Source organism: Zootoca vivipara, chromosome 10 (assembly GCF_963506605.1).
Source record: "Zootoca vivipara chromosome 10, rZooViv1.1, whole genome shotgun sequence".
NCBI lineage: Eukaryota > Metazoa > Chordata > Lepidosauria > Squamata > Lacertidae > Zootoca > Zootoca vivipara.
In genome coordinates, this window is record NC_083285.1 from 48771947 (window position 1) to 48792761 (window position 20815).

The following is a 20815-nucleotide window of genomic DNA, read 5'->3' on the forward strand; positions in this document are numbered from 1 at the left end:
CCAGCACAAAACTCCCTTGCTATTTATAAGGTGTTTAGCAAATATCTGTACTAACATTTTTGACCAATTAAAGAATGAAAAGGAACCTATATACGTTTTGCCCGATGGAAATTGCCATTACAGAGTAATGGGTGTTCCTACAACATGAAAATTAGTGGAAAGTTACCTTGGGTGGTACTGACATTTCCAAAAATACCAGAGGAGTACATTGGGGTTTCTTGGGCCTTCCCACCCCCACCCCCTCTCTCTCCAGTGAATTAAACAGCAAGTGGCCATTACTGAAAATGGAGGGGAGAAAATTATATATGGCTGCCAAGTACATTCCTGTCCAGAAGCTGGCGTGTGTATTAAGAACAAACCAAAGACCCATCTGGTTCAGCATTCTGTTTTCTACAGTAGCCAATCAGAAGCCGACAAGCAGGACACGAGCACAATAGACCTCTCCTGCTGTTATTCCCCAGTGACTTGTGTTCAGAGGCATGGGGTTCTGGATATTGAGGGTAGTATATAGCCAGCATGACTAGAAGCCATAATCCCTTTAAAACAGGCATGGGGAAACTCAGGCTTGGGAGATCAAGCACATAGCCCTCCACACCTCTCCTCCCTCTGGCCTTCAGCCCAGACCCGTCCATTGGACCTGGCATACTGAACAGGCCTTCTTTTTCATAGCAGAGAACTTGATGCACCACTTCAATCTATCAGCAGATCTGTGTGGATAGGCATCACGCTTTCAGTCACGCCAATTTGAAAGCAATTAGAAGCTGAACATTAAGCTGGACCAATAAACCAAGGGCATGAGGGCTCGTCCACACTTCCGATTGTGCCATGCCCAGAAAGCACAGGTCCAAGCAGTTTCACCCTTTCCCCACTCCTTTCCGAGGGAAAACCCGCTCTTTAGTGATAGACCAAAACAAAAGGCAATCTGCAGAAAACCCAAGTTGCTATTTGCACTAAAGAGCAGTTTTCCCCAGGGGGAAGTACCATAATGGGGCCAGATGAAGTGGAAGTAAGCCCAGAGTTAAAAAAAACTGCCACAGTTAAAACAAAAGCTTCAGTTGCTTCGTCAATAACATTTTTGTCTTCCATTCAGTAAGTGCTATTTTTAAAGCTATTAACTTCCACTGGACAATGCTCTCTTTTATTGGCTGGCATTCCCAAATTCAGCCAGACTAAGATGAAGACAGAATGGAAAGGCGTATATAGCTCATTGGAAGGGCTGTAACCCAGCAGGAGAGGATGTGCTTTGCCTGCAAAAAAAAAAAAAGGCCAAATCTCTGGCATCTCCAGAAATGCATCCTGTCTAAATCCCTGGAGAGTTGCTGCCCATCAGTGTAAATACAGAGCCAGCTGGGTCATTACAAACAAAATACAAGTCTAATTGGCCCTACGTAAGGCGGCTCCCTATGTTCCTAGCATGACACACACAGGTACCTGTAAATACAAGGCACAGCATGGGGATGGGTGCATCCTACTGCTGCCATTTTCCTCACATTAAATGCTGTGGAAGGTGAGAGCAGCAGGGACACACAGAGCAGAGAAGAAATGCAACTTTCATCCTCACTGTCCTCCCTTCATGTGCTTAAGGTGGGATACCCAAAGACTGCTAAGCTCAATGGTGAAGGCAAGTACTGTATATCAGCATACATACACGTGAAGCAGATTGTAGTATCTCAGCAACACATTTCACCAAGGTTCACCACTGGGGGCTAACAGTACCAGAAAAAAAGTTCCATAATCTACCCTGACCATTGCATTAGACTTTTGATGCACCAAATTTATATTGAAAGGCATTCTGCAGAGCTCTCAAAATGACTTTGGGGGAAAAAAAGGATTTAAGAGGAATTGGTTTTGAAGCAAATTTCAAGTGTGCTAAACTAAGAATTACAATATACTCTTTTGCATTTATATAGAGGCCTTCCTACAATCTAGAAGGATATCACAGCGTTTCATAAGTCTGGCAACAGGGCTGTCAAACAGTTATCCTGACTGGCTGACATGCGTAAATCCTCCTAGAATTGGTTGACATATATTGTGTATATGGCAATAGGCATAAATGCAGGATTCATTTTTTCCAGGCTTATGCTAATGTGTAAGACTGAACTGCAATGAAATGTAATGGGTCTGGAGAGCAAAAAGACAGCTGGCAGTTTGGTATTTGGAAGCTAGGTAGACAGGCATCGTTCACTTTAAGAGTGTGGTGGATACTTAACTGCCTCACAGAGGGGAAGGGAGACCTGCTCTGCTACGTGGAACAATTCACATATAATCTGTAGGAAATTCCACAGGGTTCTCCTCAGTTTCCAACCAGGAAGCCATGAATTTCTAAATGAGAAGTTGGGCTAGAAATCCACTCCTCAAGGGCCCAAATTCCACAACCTCTCATGAGGCTAAGCCAAAAGACTGCTTTGCAGGTTGGCATAATTGTCTGTCTTTTTCAGCCAGCCCTTCTCCACCCAAGTACACTCTTTAACCTCTGTTTGCAGCTAGCTGCAAAGGCTTGTTTAAAGCAACACAGAAAAAAAAGTTCAGCCCTATGTTAATGTTTGTGTGTGTTAAAAAAACCCATGCTGCATTAGTTTATTTACAAATCCAGAAATTGGGGGGGGGGGTTCCCCCACCAAAAACAAAAGCAAAAAATAGAGCAAAAGGAACACAGATTTGCCCATGATAACTTGTACATCCACTTTTTCAGTAAAAATTATTGCCATTTAAATACAAATACAATATTTATTTATTTATTTGTTTGTTTGTTTGTTTGTTTGTTTGTTCACTCATTCATTGTTCCAATAGGAGCCCATCATATCCAAATAGAATGTTTTTCATGTTGCATCTAAATGTGGTCAGTGTGGGGCACAACCGAACCTCATTCAGAAGAGAGTTCTATAATTTGGGGGCAATCACCAAGAATCCCCTGACCCATATCACCACCAACCCAATCAGGTGGGGCACATATTGCCCATAATTGGTCTAGATCAGACCTTCCTGACCTGCTGTCCCTCAGGTGCTTTTGGACTACGGCTACAGTTGGCAACCATTAGGCCGTGTGACACAGCTGCCTCAGGCGGCAGATTAGGGGTGTCATGAAAGGGTAGCAAATTGTTAGTTATTTATTATTGTTGCAAAAATACAACAGTCTTGCATGACTTTTTCCTCAGGTGTCAAAATCACTTGATCAGCCTTGGGTACCATAACTGGGGATGAAGGAATAACATCATTTCCTGCACTGCCTCAGATAACAAAATATTTGGGAGGCTGTTCCTGGCTACAAGTCCCATCAGTCCTAGTGCCTCCTGATATTTTAGACTACAACTCCCATCAGCCTTAGCTATGCTGGCTGAGGCCCTAGGACTGATTGATGGGGGTTGCAATACAGGAGGGCACCAGATTAGGGAGTCTGGTCTTGATGGCTGTGAACCAGAGTAGTTTCTCTCCTGTAATCTGTTTAAGCATCCAATGCCTTATGCTGAAATTATCAGGTTTGCTGTAGAGTGAATAATTTGATACAGCCTTACAATCTAAGGATGGTTGTGGGTGGCCTTCCTCTCTAGGGCAGGTGTGGGGAAGCTGTGGCCCTCCAGATGTTGTTGGACCTCAGTTCCCATCAGTCCCAGCCAGCCTAGACAATGGTCAGAGATTATGGAAACTGTCATCCAACAACACCTGGAAGACAGAAAATTCCCCATCCCTGATCTAGAGTCTTGAGGCTCCAGACCAGGCATCCCCAAACTTTGGCCCTCCAGATGTTTTGGACTACAATTCCCATCATCCCTGACCACGGGTCCTGTTAGCTAGGGATCATGGGCGTTGTAGGCCAAAACATCTGGAGGGCCGCAGTTTGGGGATGCCTGCTCCAGTCCAAAGCTTCTTAGCATTCGAACTTAATAGAAAAATATGACAAATGCAAGCAAATAGAGAAGGAAAATATGCAAGCATATATGCTTGGTCCAGGAGGGTTAAGAGAGCATGACACCATCACTAGCAGACATAAGGAACACAAAGTATAATTCCATACCAAACATATATGGCATACTCCACTAGTGAGGGTTCGCTTGATTAGAGTTACAACTGGGCTTTATGCAGCACAACACAGCCATGTTTCTCACTGCAACAGGTGCAATTAATCATTTCAGTGGCTCAACTGTGCAAAATTGCCAGCATAACTCAGCTATCACAGGCAGAGCCTTCTTATCACACACAAAACACTACTTTTCAACTGGACCCAAGCTGGGAAAGCTTAAGCTTAATCACCTGATAACTATCACTTCATACAATTTGGCTTTTTAATGCTAACCATGTCCCTTGTTACGCAGTCATGCAGATTGGAGCCAGATAACCATTACGACTTCACAGAACCAAACCAATCCTGCACTTTCCCCCCAAAGCAAGCCTCTGCCTTAATTTGGAGGAAGGAGAGCACACTACTGATTGCATCAGCACCAACCTCAAAAGCAACTCTATTCCTCCTAATGAAGCTCCCAAATCAAGACAAGATTTAATCCAATGAGAATCAATGCAAAGTCTACGGTCTAGTTTCTTTTTCCTGTTATATTCTGTCAGGCCCCACTGGACTATTTTGATATCTCAGTTTATAATAAAATTCTCTTTTGGATAGGAACAATGAAAGAGGTATGGGTTTTAGAAAGAGGCTTGTTCAGAGTGACTCAAGAGGCAAGAGCTACACATCTCGTACTGGCTAAGAGTGCAAGATGCTTCCTGCTGAATGCAATCAGTTTTCATTCAGAACCATAATCCAGTTTTGGAGGTAAATTTGCACACACCTTTTAAAGATGGGCACCAAAACAGTTTCTGCAGAAGTGCCCACACTCAACCTGCTATACTTGGATTGTCTGAATGCAGCCGATTCGCACAAAAGCTGTTTAGCCCAGAAATTCTTTGCTTCCTCTGCTGAAACACTGGGGAAGTTGCACTAAATCTTCAGTCTGATTGCCTTCCCCAAGGTCAAACTATGCAAGCCAGGACAAATGGATGCTCCTACAATTAATTTCCTGCTTGGTCTTCCTAGCAATCAGCAGAGCTGCTGCATGGTCTACTACCACGTGCACAGTTTGTGTGTGTTGAACAGTAGTCTTAGAAAGTTCTCCTACTCCAATACAAAGCCTTAAACAACCTGCGACCTGACTGCTCCTGTTGTCTGGGGCAAAGACACACGACTCGAGGCAGGTTGAACTCAATGGGAAGGCGACCAAGAGCAGAGCTCGAGGGCTTCCTTTTATTGAAAGCTCAGGATGACAGTTAATCATTACAACGACAGTGTAACTTCTAGCCAATTACAGCAGTGCAGTCCCATACAAGGTGATGTTTCCTGTAACGTCACAACCGGTCACTCCCTAAGACATCCTCCCTAGCCCACGTGTTGTTTTGCCATGCCCTCTGTCCATGCTCCAAGCACATGTCACTCTGTAAACACCCCCTCCTAGTTCCCATTGTGTTACCCTCCTTGGCTTGACCCATCTGGTTTGTCCTGATTCATCCAGTTCCACCCAGATCCTCCTTGATCCTTCTAGCTCTGTTGTGACCTGTTGCCCTGCTGACCTGAGCCTCTGACCTGTCCTTCTTCACGTGTTTCCCATTCTGACATTAGCCGGTTTGCCGCGCTAATGCCCACACTCTTGCAGATCGGTGTGGCTTGCCAGCACCAGATCTCAGTCATTCCCACACATGCAAGCACAATTTCCTCGTGTAATCCCCACAGCTCCCTTATAGGGCAGCCTGTGGGATAAGATCAGTCAAGGAAGCTTTCACAGTAGCACTACCTTTCTCTGTGGTTCAATCCGTGGCAAACACATGGGAGAGCCTTATTAGTGGTGGTGGAGCCCCTGTTCTGGAATTTCCTTGCCACTAAGATACAAATAGGGACGTGGGTGGCGCTGTGGGTTAAACCACAGAGCCTAGGGCTTGCTGATCAGAAGGTCGGCAGTTCGAATACCCGCGACAGGGTGAGCTCCCGTTGCTCAGTCCCAGCTCCTGCCAACCTAGCAGTTCAAAAGCACGTCAAAGTGAAAGTAGATAAATAGGTACCACTACAGCGGGAAGGTAAACGGCGTTTCTGTGTGCTGCTCTGGTTCACCAGAAGCGGCTTTGTCATGCTGGCCACAGGACCTGGAAGCTGTACGCCGGCTCCCTCGGCCAATAATGCAAGATGAGCGCCACAACCCCAGAGTCGGTCACAACTGGATCTAATGGTCAGGGGTCCCTTTACCTTTAAGATACAAATGGCACTAATGTTGTTAAATTTCCAATGCCAGCTCTTCACTGAGGTTTTTACTAGGAGTTTAATGTCAGACTAATGGTTTACACGTTTAGATGGGTTGTACAAGTTGTGCATAAAAACAACAGTGGCTCATTCAATTGTATTTTAATTGTGTTCAGCTCTGAAGCTGGTCTGCAATGTGGAATGGTAAAAAGGTGAATTTAAATAAAATAAAATAAAAAAATATAAATAAAGCCATTTCCCTATAACCTGAACAATTGGACGCTGACTAGATTCTACACTTTCCAAGCGGCGCTTTTCCCGGCCGGCCAAAATTCTAGGATCCCATTAAATTAAAACATTTCAATGAATCAATGGTAGAGAACCTTCCCACTTGGCCTTCTGGGATGTTTCCACCAAGCCACACTCACCTGCCATCATATATGAATAAATGTTAAAACCCCACCCCTCAAAACAGTAAGTTATGACCTTCAGACTTTCAGCGGGAGGTACCAAGAAAATTGAAATGCCACTCATTAAAAACAAAAAGAATTAAATTCTGTGCTAACTGTGCTGCCAGGATTTGTGGGCCTGAGATATGACACCCCAAATACCAATAGCATTTTCCAAGCTAGTACAAGTGCAAAAAGTTACAGAATCGCTGCACCTGCCATTAATTTGAATAATATTCCCTTGCATGCAGTGCGCACTCTGAATAAATAACTGCAGAACGCATCCATTGGCTTATTTCACTTGGATCTCCACGATAATATGTACATGGAGTGGAAGGGGATGTCTGACCTAGACCACCGCAGCTTCAGCAAGATTTCTCTATCATATGCCTTCAAACCAGGCCCAAGGGTCTATATCAGGCATCCCCAAACTCGGCCCTCCAGATGTTTTGAGACTACAATTCCCATCATCCCTGACCACTGGTTCTGTTAGCTAGGGATCATGGGAGTTGTAGTCCCTAAACATCTGGAGGGCCGAGTTTGGGGGTGCCTGGTCTAATCTATATATATACTACACATAAAAACTATGTGACTTAAGATTTCCAGGTTTTGCTGCATTATAGAATTTTAATTGGCTTTGAAATCAGGAATGTTAAGAAGGGCCCTTTCTACACAATCTATCCAATCAAGCACTCTTGGCTCCTGTTGATTTGAGGAGGGTGCTGCTTTTTCTTACAAAGTTCCGGCCATTTACAGACTTAATATGTAAGCCATTCTGGGGCACCGTTTCATTTGAAAGACGGGCTAGAAATCAAATAAATAAGATAAGTGTAGCAAGTGAATTGTCGTCATCAGTTATCAGTATAATTGGATTCAGTTATTTAAAAATAATATACCTAGGAAGCACACACCCCTCCAAAAAAACAAAACAAAAATATGTGCTCAGGGATATTGTTCCCTCACAATTAAAAAAGGGAGTCTCTGGTTTGGTTCACATTCCCTAGTATTCACTACACTTAATATAAAAAGAGCAGTTGCATTGATTCACTATGCCTGCTCTGTTTGAGAAGGGCCTGAAGGTACATACTGTACATGCAAACAGCTCAAGCAAGAGTATTCTGGGGTGTTTTATTTACCAAGCCACAATATAAGCTCTACCGAGGGCAAGACAGGACTTAAACATCCAAAAGTGTCTGCAATTGCCAGTAAAATTATTTCCCATACATTCTAGCACAGGCCACTAAGCTACCTGGTGAAACAATCCACTACAGTGTGTTCAGGACCTACATTTCTAAATTACTGGGGGGGGGCGGGGGACGACCTGACTCCCTCTAGAAGCAGAACATGTCCACAGAGCTGACCAGTGTGATTCCGCAGAAATTCCCAACCAGTTACGATATCCATGCACACAGCAACAGGCAGGCGGGTCTTGTAAAAATACTTTATATTAAAAAAAAACTGTTGCTGTAGGAACAATTGGCAAGACTTTCTTATCAGCTGTGTTAAACTGACAGTTGGCAAGTGGCAAAAAATCTCTCTATTACTTCCTCTGTAGTGCATCGTGGGAGAAACAGTAAGGCAGAAGACAGCCGGCAGTAAGTGAAAAGCTAGTTCTTTTTCAAGCAGTCCTTCCTCCCCTGCCCTTGTTGCTGTAGGAAAGCCAATCGTAGGTTCACAGCCAAGGAAGGTCACATGCAGAAAAACATCTATAATGAGCTATGGATAGAAGAGAAGATTGCCTCTGGGATGTGTGTGGATGCTGTTTTCTTCTGGAATCTTGCAATTTCTAATAGCAATTACAAATGCATGCTACTGAACCATGGCAAACATTTTAGAAATGTAGGAAGAACAGAAAGTGTGCACATACGCCATCCCAGAGTAAACTCAACATAGGATCAGTTTCATTGAGCGGTGAGGCTTACTTGAGTAAACGGGAATAAGATTCTGCAGAGGCAAAAGTTAAGCATCTTTAAAGGTCTTTCCTTGGGAAACAACTGAGCATCTACTTAACCCCCTCCTTGAAAGCAACAGTGCTTAAATGTGCAATCCTCCCTCTTTAAGTCTACTCAGAAACCAGCCCCACTGAGCTCAATTCTCCTAGGTAAGTGTGTACAGAATTTGAGCCTTAAACATGCTGAACCCTGGTTGGAAAGCACCCTGCGGAGTTTATGAAGCTTAAGCAACAACCTAAAAAAGATAGTTAGTCTGATGCATGACTCCCCCCCCCTCCAGCTGTCATGTCTGACTACCCAAACTTGGCAAATTTGGCACGCTGGCTTCTCCACTAGTCCCCAGTACAATTCTACCTCCTGGCAGGAATACAGCTAGCTACCTGCTGTGCAGAGTTTAGCTCCAAGCTGGTGCCTTCTAAATGTTTTGTACTACAAATTCAATCATCTCTGAATACTGGGCAGGCTGCCAAGGACCAATGGAGTTGTAGTCCAAAACGTATGGAGGGCACCAAGTTTGAGAAAAGCTTTTTTCTAACCTGCTATACTACAAATGAAAAAAGCCACTGCCATAAAGGTTGCTTCTGAAAACCCTCACTCTACAATCTGGCCACAGCAGAGACACCATCCTAGGCAAACCCTTCCCCTTTCCACACACACACCCCCAAAAAAAGTGCAAGAAGAAAGCCAGCCAGATCTGCACATTTCCACCCATTTCTCGATGAATCCACCAAGCGTTGCCAGCAAGGCTCTCCCTGATCCAGCCATGAGAATTACGATCCCTAACCCCATATATGTAACAGCAGGCAAGTTGATCTTTCTTCTCCTCCTCTGCTGCTGCAGTGATCCAGCTTCTCTAGGCAATGGTGCTATGCAAACCCAACTTGTTGGAGACCGAGGGTGGAAAGGCAGGATATAAATATTTTACATGCAACTAAACAAACATTTTAAAGCTCCTCACAACACGCTTCCTTTCTGGGCGACTGAAGGTTTGCCACCCTGCTGGAGATGCACTTTGCAGCAAACAACACAAGCTTGTGCTTCTTTGCTGGTGGCGCTGTGGTTAAACCACTGAGCCTAGGGCTTGCTGATCAGAAGGTCGGCGGTTCGAATCCCTGTGACGGGGTGAGCTCCCGTTGCTTGGTCCCAGCTCCTGCCAACCTAGCAGTTCGAAAGCACGTCAAAATGCAAGTAGATAAATAGGAACCACTACAGCAGGAAGGTAAACGGCGTTTCCATGTGCTGCTCTGGTTTGCCAGAAGCGGCTTTGTCATGCTGGCCACATGACCTGGAAGCTATACGCCGGCTCCCTCGGCCAATAATGCGAGATGAGCGCGCAACCCCAGAGTCGGTCACGACTGGACCTAATGGTCAGGGGTCCCTTTACCTTTACCACCACATTAATCCACAACATTTCTCTCTCCCCTGTCTCCCCCTCCCCATTCAATTCAGCCAGATAAATAACTGTGGGCTAGAATTTTTTACTTCAACTGTACAGAGTTGGTGGTACAACCTGACTCAGTTTACCACCTTGTCAAGGAAAGAGAGGATGATTTAAGGCAGCTGCATATATTTGGTCCATCTAGCTCAATACTGTCTACGCTGACTGGCAGCAGCTCCCAAGGAATTGGGGGGGGGGGAATCTCTCCCAAATGAGACTCAGTCGTTGAACTTGGGACATTCTACCTGCCAAGCAGATGCTCCCCCGCAGGGCTAAGGTGGATGCATTAATGGATTTTATTTACAGGGCTTTTCAGTTTGTCTCGTGCAAGTTGGGCTATGGGTAGCAGTCCCTGTGGGCTAGCTATAAAACAGAGTAAAAAGCAAGAAAAACACTAGAAGCAAGTGGTAGTGGGGAGGCACAGGGAGCCAAGGATACCTGGGGTTGGGAAAGCTTCGGCAGCTTGGTGCTTAGAGCAACGAGCTTTGACTGGGGACACCCACGGTTAGATTTCCACTGGGCTGTGGAGCTCACTGGGTGAGCTTGGGCTACTCTCTTTCTCATCATGATCTACCTTGCAGGGTTGTTGTGACCATCAAAACAGGGAAGGACTGTGTACAATGCCTTGACCTCTTTGGAGGAGAGGCAGGGCAAAACTGCCAATCAATAAATCAGTCCCACTTCTGAAACTCCACTTTTCTGTATTTTAATGCTCCCACCGTGAAGCAAGTCCCGTGGAGTTAACTTTACAGCAAGGGTGCTTAGCGTTGCAACCTTACCATCGTTCCCAGTTTGAGGAGCAAATCATTGCAGGAAAGTGTCTTTCCTTCAAGTAAGGAGACACAGACAGAGAGGCAAAATAATGGGCGGTGTCGTCGCCCCCCACAACCACCACGGCAACCCTCCGTTACAGAACAACAAGAAGAAGAGTACAAGAAAAGTCCAGGGCTGTGGGGTTTGGAGTCTCCTCCCGGCCCTTCCCGATGCTGATGTTGATGTTGATACTGCAGCAGCGGCGGCGGCGCAGCCGGGATCTCCTCCAACGTACGCGCGCACATGGCCAGCAGGTCGAAGCCGGCGAGAGGGACGAGGCGAGCCCGTCACGAGCAGCAGGCGCCCCCGCTCGGGCCGCCCTTCTTCCCAGAGCCCCGGACAAAAAAAGGAGCTCTCGGTCCCTCGCATCCTTCCCCGGACCCACCACCACCACCTTCACCCCGATCCCGACCTCTATGAGCCTCCCCCTCTCCCGCCCTCGGAAGTTCGCCGTCCCCTCGCGAGCGACCCCCGGGCGACCCGGCTCTACCCCCCTTCCCCACCCGCCAGCCTGGCCGTGGCCTCGGATGAGGTGCTCCCTCGCGCGCCCCGCCGCCGCCGCCGGACTCGGCGCGCCTTTCCTCTCTCCTCCCGCCACCCGCGTTACCTCCGGGCACCGGAGCCAGGCGCCGCCGCCGCGCCAAGTCCCCGCGAAGGGCGCGCGCGAGGTGGAGGAGGAGAAGCCAAGGAGCAGCCGCCCTACCTGGGTGCAACATACTTTGGAAATAGAAGATGACGAGCGCGAAGGAGCCCAAGCAAGTGACCAGCACCATCCGGCAAACGCGGTTCATCCTCATCACTTCCAACAGCGCCGGCTTCATGGCTTTGTCCCGGCGAGTGAGGCGATGGCGAGGCGGCGAGAGAAGGAGAGGGAACGGGAAAGGAACCGGCCGGGCTTCCTCGCCGAGAGTTGGGAGGCTGAGGAGCCTCAGGAGCGCGCAAGGAGCGGCGGCGACGCCGAGACCGGCCGGCTCGCTCAGCTGGCGGCGTTGGCGCCGGCGGAAGAAGAAGCAGCAGCAGCTGGTCTCTCCTCCCTCCTCGGCAGCAGCTGCTGCTACTCTGGAGGCTACCTTGGGCAGCGGCAGCAGCAGCTTGCCAGCTCTCCTTCATTTGGCCGCGAGGTAGTCCTCGGCTGGAAGCTACCACTCGCGCCCTCGGTTCGGGGGCGGCAGGCGGGTGGGGCGAGCGAGGAGGCGCGCGCCGAAAGAGGAAGGCAAGGGGAACCTCGCGCGGGGGAGCGGCGCGCCTCACCCTCCCGGAGAAGGTGGTCGCGCCCAGCTGTTTCCCCTGCGCGTCTTGCGGCTTTCCTCGCGGTCCTAAAGCGGCTCTGTTTCGCGCCAGGGGCTGGTGTGGCTGCTGCGCAGCGCCCAAACTGAGATGGGGGTCGGCCGGGTGGGGGGTCGGGAAAGAAATCCCTTCCTTCCTATCGCTTAACGGGCTAAAAAATAAAAGAGAGAGTTCAAGTAGTAAAACGGAAAGAAAGCGAGGAGTTAATGTCTTGATCCTACTACCGGGGCTCATCTCTCACGGTCAGGACAGTAGCTCAGAGATAGAGCATCCCTGGTCTGCGTGCAAAACGTCCCATGTTCAGCCCCTGACAGCTCCAGGCAGGGCTGAGAGTGAGACCCTGTCCTGAAATCCTATTATTCTTTTATAAACGATAATGATTGGATTTCTTCCCCACCCTTCCCCAGAGCTCCCAGGGCAGGATGCGCCAATATAAAAAATGCAGTATTAAAGTCAGTTTAAAGAGTTTGCAAGTAGTGCATTTAATGGGATTTGTTTCCAAATGAATCCGCCTCAGATTGCAGTCATGAAGGAAAAGAATAGTCAGGTAAAGTCAAGGCCATTTAAATAAATGGGATTAAGCACACCTAGTTCTTCACACTTCACACATTTGCAGTTTTGATCCATGTTAGTCTTGGGTTTTGAGTTAATTTAATATACAATAGTTCAGAAATGCCTCTATTAGGACCACCAAAATAGTAGGGATTTTGGATTCTTCTTTCTTTCTTATGGAACAACGCGCAACTACTTTTATTTTTTAATAGACCATGATTTGGAGCGCAATTTTCACATGGCCTAGGGGTGAAGCAGCTGTTGAAGCAAAACTTCAGCAGCAAGGGGGCACATTTCCACTTCTAAAGGCAGACCAAATTGATGGTGTATGTAAAGCAGGGAGGAGGAACCTGTGACCCTCCATATGTGGACTCCAACTCCTGTCACCTGCAGCCAGGATGGCCAATGGTCAAGGATGGTGGAAGCTGTAGAACAAAAACAACAAGTTCTCCATCCCTCATGTATACTGAAGACTGTACACACACACACACACACACACACACACACACACACACACACACACACTGAGAGTGTGGAGTAGTGGTTAGAGTCTTGGACTAGGGTGGGGTGTTAGCACCTTGGTGTCTCAAATTTCAGTGGCACCCTGTGCAACACCAAAATGCAGCATGCGCCCCTCTTGCCTTCTGTTGGACTTCATAGTTGTAGCACCTGCTGCGGCACCCCAGAAGCTTCACACCTGGTGTAACTGAACCTGTCACACTCCCCCTGCCTTTGGTGATGGAAGTAAACCAACAATGCTTGCAATATATTACCTGATTCAGTGTGGGGTGATGCACAGAAAAGCAAGCTCTTCTTCAGCACTGATTCCTTCTCTTTTAATGACTACTGGTTGGTAAAGTAGATCTCTTCCTTTGATGTTTTACTTCCTTCCTGCATCTCCTCATCCTGCACATCCACTGCAATATATTTCCCAAATGCCAAAAATGAGGAGACCCTGTTTCAAATCTCCATTCAGCTATATGGCTGAGAGCTTGGGCCAGTGATGATCTACCTCACAGGATTGTGGTGAGAATTAAATGGAGAAGGGAGAAGGAGAGGGAGAGAACCATATATGCCAGCTTGAGCTCCTGGGAAGAAAAGTGGGGTATAAGTACACTTAGAGAAAGTAAACAAAAAGTGCTTGCTAAAATGCACCTAGGCTAATGTTTGGTTATCAGAGCAGACTATATACATTACATCACCAGACAAAGAGACTTGGATTTTTTTACATCAGCAAGCAAATGCATTTAATGTATGGAGGGATCAAGTAAAACAAAAAGAGTTATATCCCACCACAACCCCATGCTTTGTTTTGCTTTAAAGACAAACCATTTTTGAGATTGATGCATGTGGTTTCTTGAGCCATTGCTAGCCAGGTTCTCACAGTCAGCTGGATAATATTGGAAGCTAAACCTCAGTACACAAATTGATCACGGGCAAATATGCTTCCTAAACATGTTTTCTTGGTATAAGTGTGTTGGGGGAGGGAGAACGAGATCAAAAGGATGCTGGGGCTGAAATCCAGTTTAAGCCCCATTGAACTGCTGATACTTTAGAAACTTGGATTAGTTAGTGGAAAATTCAATAGTTATTTAGCTAAATGTGAATATTTTTGGTGATTGTTCTTCTTAGTCAAACATAATTTGGATGTTTTTGTTAGCTAGCTGATGTGGATAAAAATGTTAATTGATTAAATTTGTCAAATGGATTTTGTACATGCATTATTTCTACTGTATCTATCTCTCAATATATAGCTCTGCATTGTTTACTGTTTCTGTGTGCTGCTCTGAGCATATCTATGGGAAGGTGATGGGTAGATAAGCATACCAATACTTATAATGTTTAAGATATAGTAAGGTAAAAAGTAAAAAGGTAAAGGACCCCTGGACAGCTAAATCCAGTCAAAGGCGACTTGGGAGTTGCGGCACTCATTTTGCTTTTCGGACCGAGGGAGCCGGCGTTTGTCCACAGACAGCTTTCCGGGTCATGTGGCCAGCATGACTAAACCGCTTCTGGAACAACGGAATGAGTGCCAGAGCACACAGAAATGCCGTTTAAAATACAGCAACTCCCTGGGACTTTCTTCTGTGTGGACATGCATAGGGTTTCACTGTGATTTGAACTTCCTCATTAGGGTTCCTGTCTGCTTAGGTTCAGATTATTGAGAAATTCTCTACTCACTCACTGATGTCACGTATTCTTAGAAATAAATCCTATCTGTGAAGACTCTTAGAAATTTGTCTTCTCTGTCAACAGAATACTTTGAGCTGGCTTTGCTGATACAGGACGTAACATGTTTATGGTTTGACATGAAGGAATGTAGAAAAATCATAGCTTCCTGCTGCTACGTTATCACGACAGATTCTTGGGGGTGGGGGGATCCAGAGAGCTTGATCTTTAGATACACTGAAATCCTTCATGGGTTTTTTCCCCATGAACAAAACCAGCGATATATGCATCCTATCCACACAAAAAACATTGCAGCAGATTGATTGAATGAACAAACAATATTGGAGCAGAAGACTTTGAGATGAAAAGACAAGTGGGGGAGTTTCTCCATTGCACCCATTTCAACAGAGGCACATTTATTAGTAGTTACATTTGGAAAGCACATCAGGATATCAAATCTAATTTGAGCCCAGACTAGTCAAAATACACACACACACACACACACACACACACACACACACACACAGGCACCAGGGTACAGACTAAAATGTTTGCCAAACTCTGACATAGTTTGCTGCTCTTTCTTGATTCACAAAGTGCTCTTTTGCCATTTTTTCCATTGCAATTTGCCAGTCCAGGACAACTTTTGCAGTTTGAAGTTGCTGGAATAAAGCTAATTGAAATATGGTTTCACAGAAGAGCCAAGGCAGCTGCTCTGAATGCCACTCCAGCTATGCCAGCCCAGCTCTAACCTGCTTGCAATTAATTTGAATTCACTCTTACCCAATAAATGGGCAGATTCCTTCTTGAGGCTAGGAAACTGTTCCAATATTGGGGACCTAACTTTCACACAAAAACGTTTCTTGTATTTCACCAGCCAGGAGTTGCTATTCTCATGACACAGTGGAACATGGGCAGAACTAGACATGATGCAAAACTGATCTTTAGAGGGGCAAAACTGCAATAAAAAACCTGCAGCACTGTGACTCAAACTCTCTCCCATCTTTGCCTACTTGACAGGAATGTTGTCATTGCATTTTCCTGAAAACAGCTGTCAATGAAATGTCTTAGTGTATGGACATACACTAAGATGCGTTATTCCAGAAATTGTGGAACTACAACTCTCATCATCCCTGGCCTTGCTGGACCTGCAAATTTGTTGGCATGGCATTTTGTTTGTCTATAATAGACACCATCTAGTACATGTCTCCATAGGGACCCAGGTGGCGCTGTGGCTTGCTGATCAGAAGGTCGGCGGTTCGAATTCCTGTGACGGGGTGAGCTCCCGTTGCTTGGTCCCAGCTCCTGCCAACCTAGCAGTTCGAAAGCACGTCAAAATGCAAGTAGATAAATAGGAACCGCTACAGCGGGAAGGTAAACAGCGTTTCCATGTGCTGCTCTGGTTTGCCAGAAGCGGCTTTGTCATGCTGGCCACATGACCTGGAAGCTATACGCCGGCTCCCTCGGCCAATAATGCGAGATGAGCGCGCAACCCCAGAGTCGGTCACGACTGGACCTAATGGTCAGGGGTCCCTTCACCTTTTACCTAGTACATGTCTCCATAGGACGCCTTTCAGCAATGAAAGTGAGAGGTGGTCTCACAATATGGCCCCTTACTTCCCAGGCTCTTTTCCACTGTGTTTTTATAAATGACTCTAGATGAAGAATGAAGACTGCAGCAGCTTATCCGATGAAGGCAGAAATGTTTACCCCCCACAGACACACTTTGGGAGGAAACATTGAGTTATAAATTTAATCAATCAGTCAAGAAATGCATTGATGTCTGTGAATTGGGACGAAGAAAACCTTGCAGTCCAGTTATATTGCATTATGCAGTCTGTATCACTAGACGCTGCAGGAGAAGGTGAAAGAAGAAGATCGGACATGGGACTGCTGTTTTAGAAGGCAGCCATGTGCCAGATGAAATGTCTTGTTCTGGCCCTAGCTTGCAAGTTCTGCAGTGAGTTAATTGCTACATTTAAGAAAACCCTGCTATTTATTATTCATCAAGCGACTCCATTAGCAAACTGCTTTACAATCTTTCTTATGTTCTTCCTTCCAAGGATGTGTTGGAAACACTGTGCCCACCCCACACTCCGAAAGGTCATATTTGCATGAAACAGAACTCCAAAAATGCAAATATTTGAGTCATTTCCTGCTTCTACTTCTTCCCCTCCCATCCGCTGAATAAAATGTACAGGTAGGTAATACTAGGTGAACTTTCAAGCCAAGGGAGAGTAGTGATGAATCACAGTAAGATCTCATGGAATAATATAAACCCACATTTCTATAATGAGTTCCAGCATCACTTCACACATTACATCCAGCCAGTAGCATTGCAAAGCATGATGCATTAAAGTGGGTAAGTTATATAACCACTAAGGTGGCTCTGGAAATCCTTGTTTTGAAGTGTCCTTATGACTGGGATTATCACATCCTTCTTTTATGAGTACTGAAGGTCTTAGCTGCGCAGTGAGGTCGTCCCCATCCTAGGTATGCCCAATGGAAGGGCTGGGTTACACCTTTTGGGGTAGAGGTTTGATACCCAAGATAGAACATGCACTATGCACTTTGGAGAGGGGTTGTCAGCACCATCCAAGTGTGAAAGGAGGGGAGGAAGCACAGGGTTGAGGAATAGAAGAATACACCCAATCTCCTCTGGGACGCCAGAATTAATCATAAATATTCCCTGGCCGATTGTATGTCAGATGCATGGATCATGAAGGGAAGACAGCTGTAAAGTTCCAAGAGGCAACAATGAGTTCTTCTTCTGTGTAATTTTTAATTTATTTATCTAAATGAAAACTGTATTTATATTGCCCTTTCAGGGTGCTTCACAACAACATGCTTGTGGCCTTGATAGAATCAGCAATAAATACTGGAGTATGGGCCTTGTCAGGTGCCCTTAAATGCCAAGCGCTTGTGCCAGTCCTGAAGATTGCAACACAAGGTAAAAACTTAGGGCACTCACCTCTGCACTGCATGTTAACTCAAAACAAGGTCCAGCTGTGTTCAGATGCTCAAAATTACCACCATTTTTTAACCTGTGAAATTTTGGAGGTTCTATTTCATTTGGCATTGGGGCTTTATTGCAGATGTAGGAGATTTCCTTCCTTTCATATTCAGGACATTGTGAGCTATAATAAAAAGTGGGAGTTTGTCTATATTGTCTGTAAAAGAAAGGAATGAATCCTCACGTCTTGTGGAGAAGGTAGCATGCTCATCTTTGGATAAATGACATAAAATGTAGGTTTCTAGGAAGCTATCTTATACAGCAGGCTTCCTCAAACTCGGCCCTCCAGATGTTTTGGGACTACAACTCCCATGATCCCTAGCTAGCAGGACCAGTGGTCAGGGATGATGGGAACTGTAGTCTCAAAACATCTGGAGGGCCGAAGTTTGGGGATGCCTGTTCTAGATATTTGCTGGACTACAATTCCCATCATCATTTACCATTGGCCATGCTGGCTGGGGCGAGTTGGAATTAACAATATCAAGAGGGGCGAAGATTCCTCATCCCTGGAGTAGACAGCAACGGACTAGGTGGACTAGTGGTTTAAACCAGTGTTTCCCAACCTTGTGCCTCCAGCTGTTTTCGGACTACAATTCCCATCATTCCTGACCACTGGTCTTGCTAGCTAGGGATGATGGGAGTTGTAGTCCCAAAACATCTGGAGGCACAAGGTTGGGAAACACTGGTTTAAACTGACAGAATGCAGCTTCCCAGCTCAAAAGTATATCTGCAAAACGTGACAAGTCATTACAAAATTGAAATGCCAGGCCTGTTATCTTGATAAGCCATGTTAACAGGCTGTCGATCATGCTTCTGACAGGGCAGAGACTTTGAGATGCCACAATTTACAAGTAAAGTGTAAACACTGAGCTGTGAAAATGGTAACAGCAGGTGCTACTTGCATTTCTATATCAATAAATATCAAGTAGCTCCCACTTGGAAGGAAGAGAGAGACAGAATGAAAGGTAGACAGGAGATCAGCCCTCCTCTCAGAGGAAAATCATTGGAGGTTGCACACAGCTCTGCCTGTTTTGATACACACTTGGGGATGTAAAAAAAAAAACCCAACAGAAACAGAATCTAGAGAAGAAATTGCTTATGTTCCCTTATTTGTCCCATATTTGGAATGGAAATCAATCCAGCGAATACAATAAGGATTTGCTGCTATTGCTGCTTTCATTTTGCAGATGGTATGTATTTGATTGCATGCCGCTCTTTCCTTTACATTGAAATGAATGGGATGGAATTACATAGGGACCATGCAAATTACTTTTTTTTAAAAAAAATCTTTATGTAACTTGTTTTAAACTGCTTTTAATTTTGTGTGGCTTCTGACATGTTGAGACCCACCCTAAGACCTTGGAGTGAAAGGTGGATAAAATAAATAAATACACTGCTCAACAAGATAGGAGGCTGGAACAGAACGGGGGAGATTCAAGCTCAAAATTCCTCCCTGATTTGAAGCTCACTGGGTGAAATTAGGCAAGTCATTATTTCCGAGCCTAACCTACCTCACAGGGTTGTTGTGATGATGAAAGCGTAGAGAAGAATGTGTACTACTCTGAATTTCTTGGTAGAAGAACAGGATGCAGATGTGACATAAGACTTTCAACCACCAGCTGAGAGGAAATGAAACAAAGAAACTTGCTCCTGCTGGAATGTAAATTAAAATATTTACATGTTACCCTTTGTTCTAAAACTAGACCCTCAAGACAGCTAGCAACATAATAGAAACAGGAATTAATAAGCAATGCAAATGTTACAACCTAAGCTGCAGCAGAAATAACAAACAAATAGTGCAAGTACGGCCCCCCTCTCAGGCCATCTTGTGCATTGTTAATTGGGGAGGGGTTATGTTTATTATTAAAATTATAATGGTTCAGTGCATCTGGCTGTTAACCAGAAGGTTGGTGGGTCGCACCCACCCAGGGACAGCTGTGGACAGAATCCCTACATTGCAGGGGTTTGGGGTAGATGATCCTCCAGGTCCCTTCGAATCAGGGTTGGTTGCCAGATCAGGAGCATTGCAGGGTCCAAACCTGAGGCTTTAGGGACTGCCTCTGGTGATGTCACAAAGGCATTCCTTTGCCACGTCATAGGGCAGATCCTGGAGATGGAGGTTAATTGGAAGGCCCTGAGTGCCTATGCTGCAATTTGTAGCTAACTGCTGCCAGGCTGAAACTTTCAAGCTGCATGCACAGTCTTCTTTGTATTTAATCATCATCATCATCACTCTTGGACACCTGAAAATTCAAGCCCTCCATTTGCCCACACAAACTTAGTGAGTTCAGGTCAGACCTGGAGGTCTGGCAACTTTAGTAGGCTTTCATTATCTAAGAGGAAGAGAGCAGTCTTCTATCAGTTATAGCATTTTAGAGAAGAAGTGTGTTTTTTTCATGAAATGGTAGAACATAGCTGGGGAGGGAGAAGCAGAGACTCGCAGCACCATGCTGTACATGGCTCTTTGGAAATAATTCCCACTGTGCTCATTTGGCCTTACAGTTCTCTTGTGGATGTTTCGTGTTTATGTCTTCCTGCTCAGAACAAGACCTTCCAAAAATCACTCTTTCTGCTCAAGTTGTGTACTGTTTAGTTCACTTTGTTCTGTAAACATTGACCATGGTTTTCTCTCTGCTTTATTCAAGTGTCGGTGCTAACAGGGCCACCATTTTCCCCTGCCTCCCTTCCCACCCCTCTCCTTCCTTGCCTAGCAGGCTGCTGGGAAAGGAACAGAACATTCTCACTGGAAGTCTGAGCTGATCGCTTGCAGAGGGCTTTTGAAATCAGGCCAAGGCCTCTGTAGAATTAGGCTGAGGGCGGCAGGAAGCCCTCAGGCTGCCCACCTTCGCTTTAAGCCGTGAAGGCCCTTTTGTCAGCTGCATCCTTTAACCGGGGACACCTTATGAGCAGAGTCTTTTTTATTTAAAA

At 45.7% G+C, this 20815-nt stretch overlaps 1 protein-coding gene across 4 annotated transcripts in view; it reads right to left on the reverse strand.

The window, feature by feature from the left end:
- The window catches only part of CHST11 (carbohydrate sulfotransferase 11), a 184454-nt gene extending 172491 nt beyond the window's left edge, over positions 1 to 11963 (reverse strand). For 2 of the 4 annotated variants that reach the window (XM_060279896.1, XM_035126811.2), the window contains exon 1: positions 11585 to 11963. In XM_060279896.1, the coding sequence (XP_060135879.1) occupies positions 11585 to 11687 (103 nt within the window). In that variant the 5' untranslated portion in view covers positions 11688 to 11963. Of the gene's footprint in view, positions 1 to 11569 lie in introns of all 4 variants that reach the window. The other 2 variants (XM_035126809.2, XM_035126810.2) reach the window with 1 other exon arrangement.
- Between the last annotated feature and the right edge of the window lie 8852 nt (positions 11964 to 20815).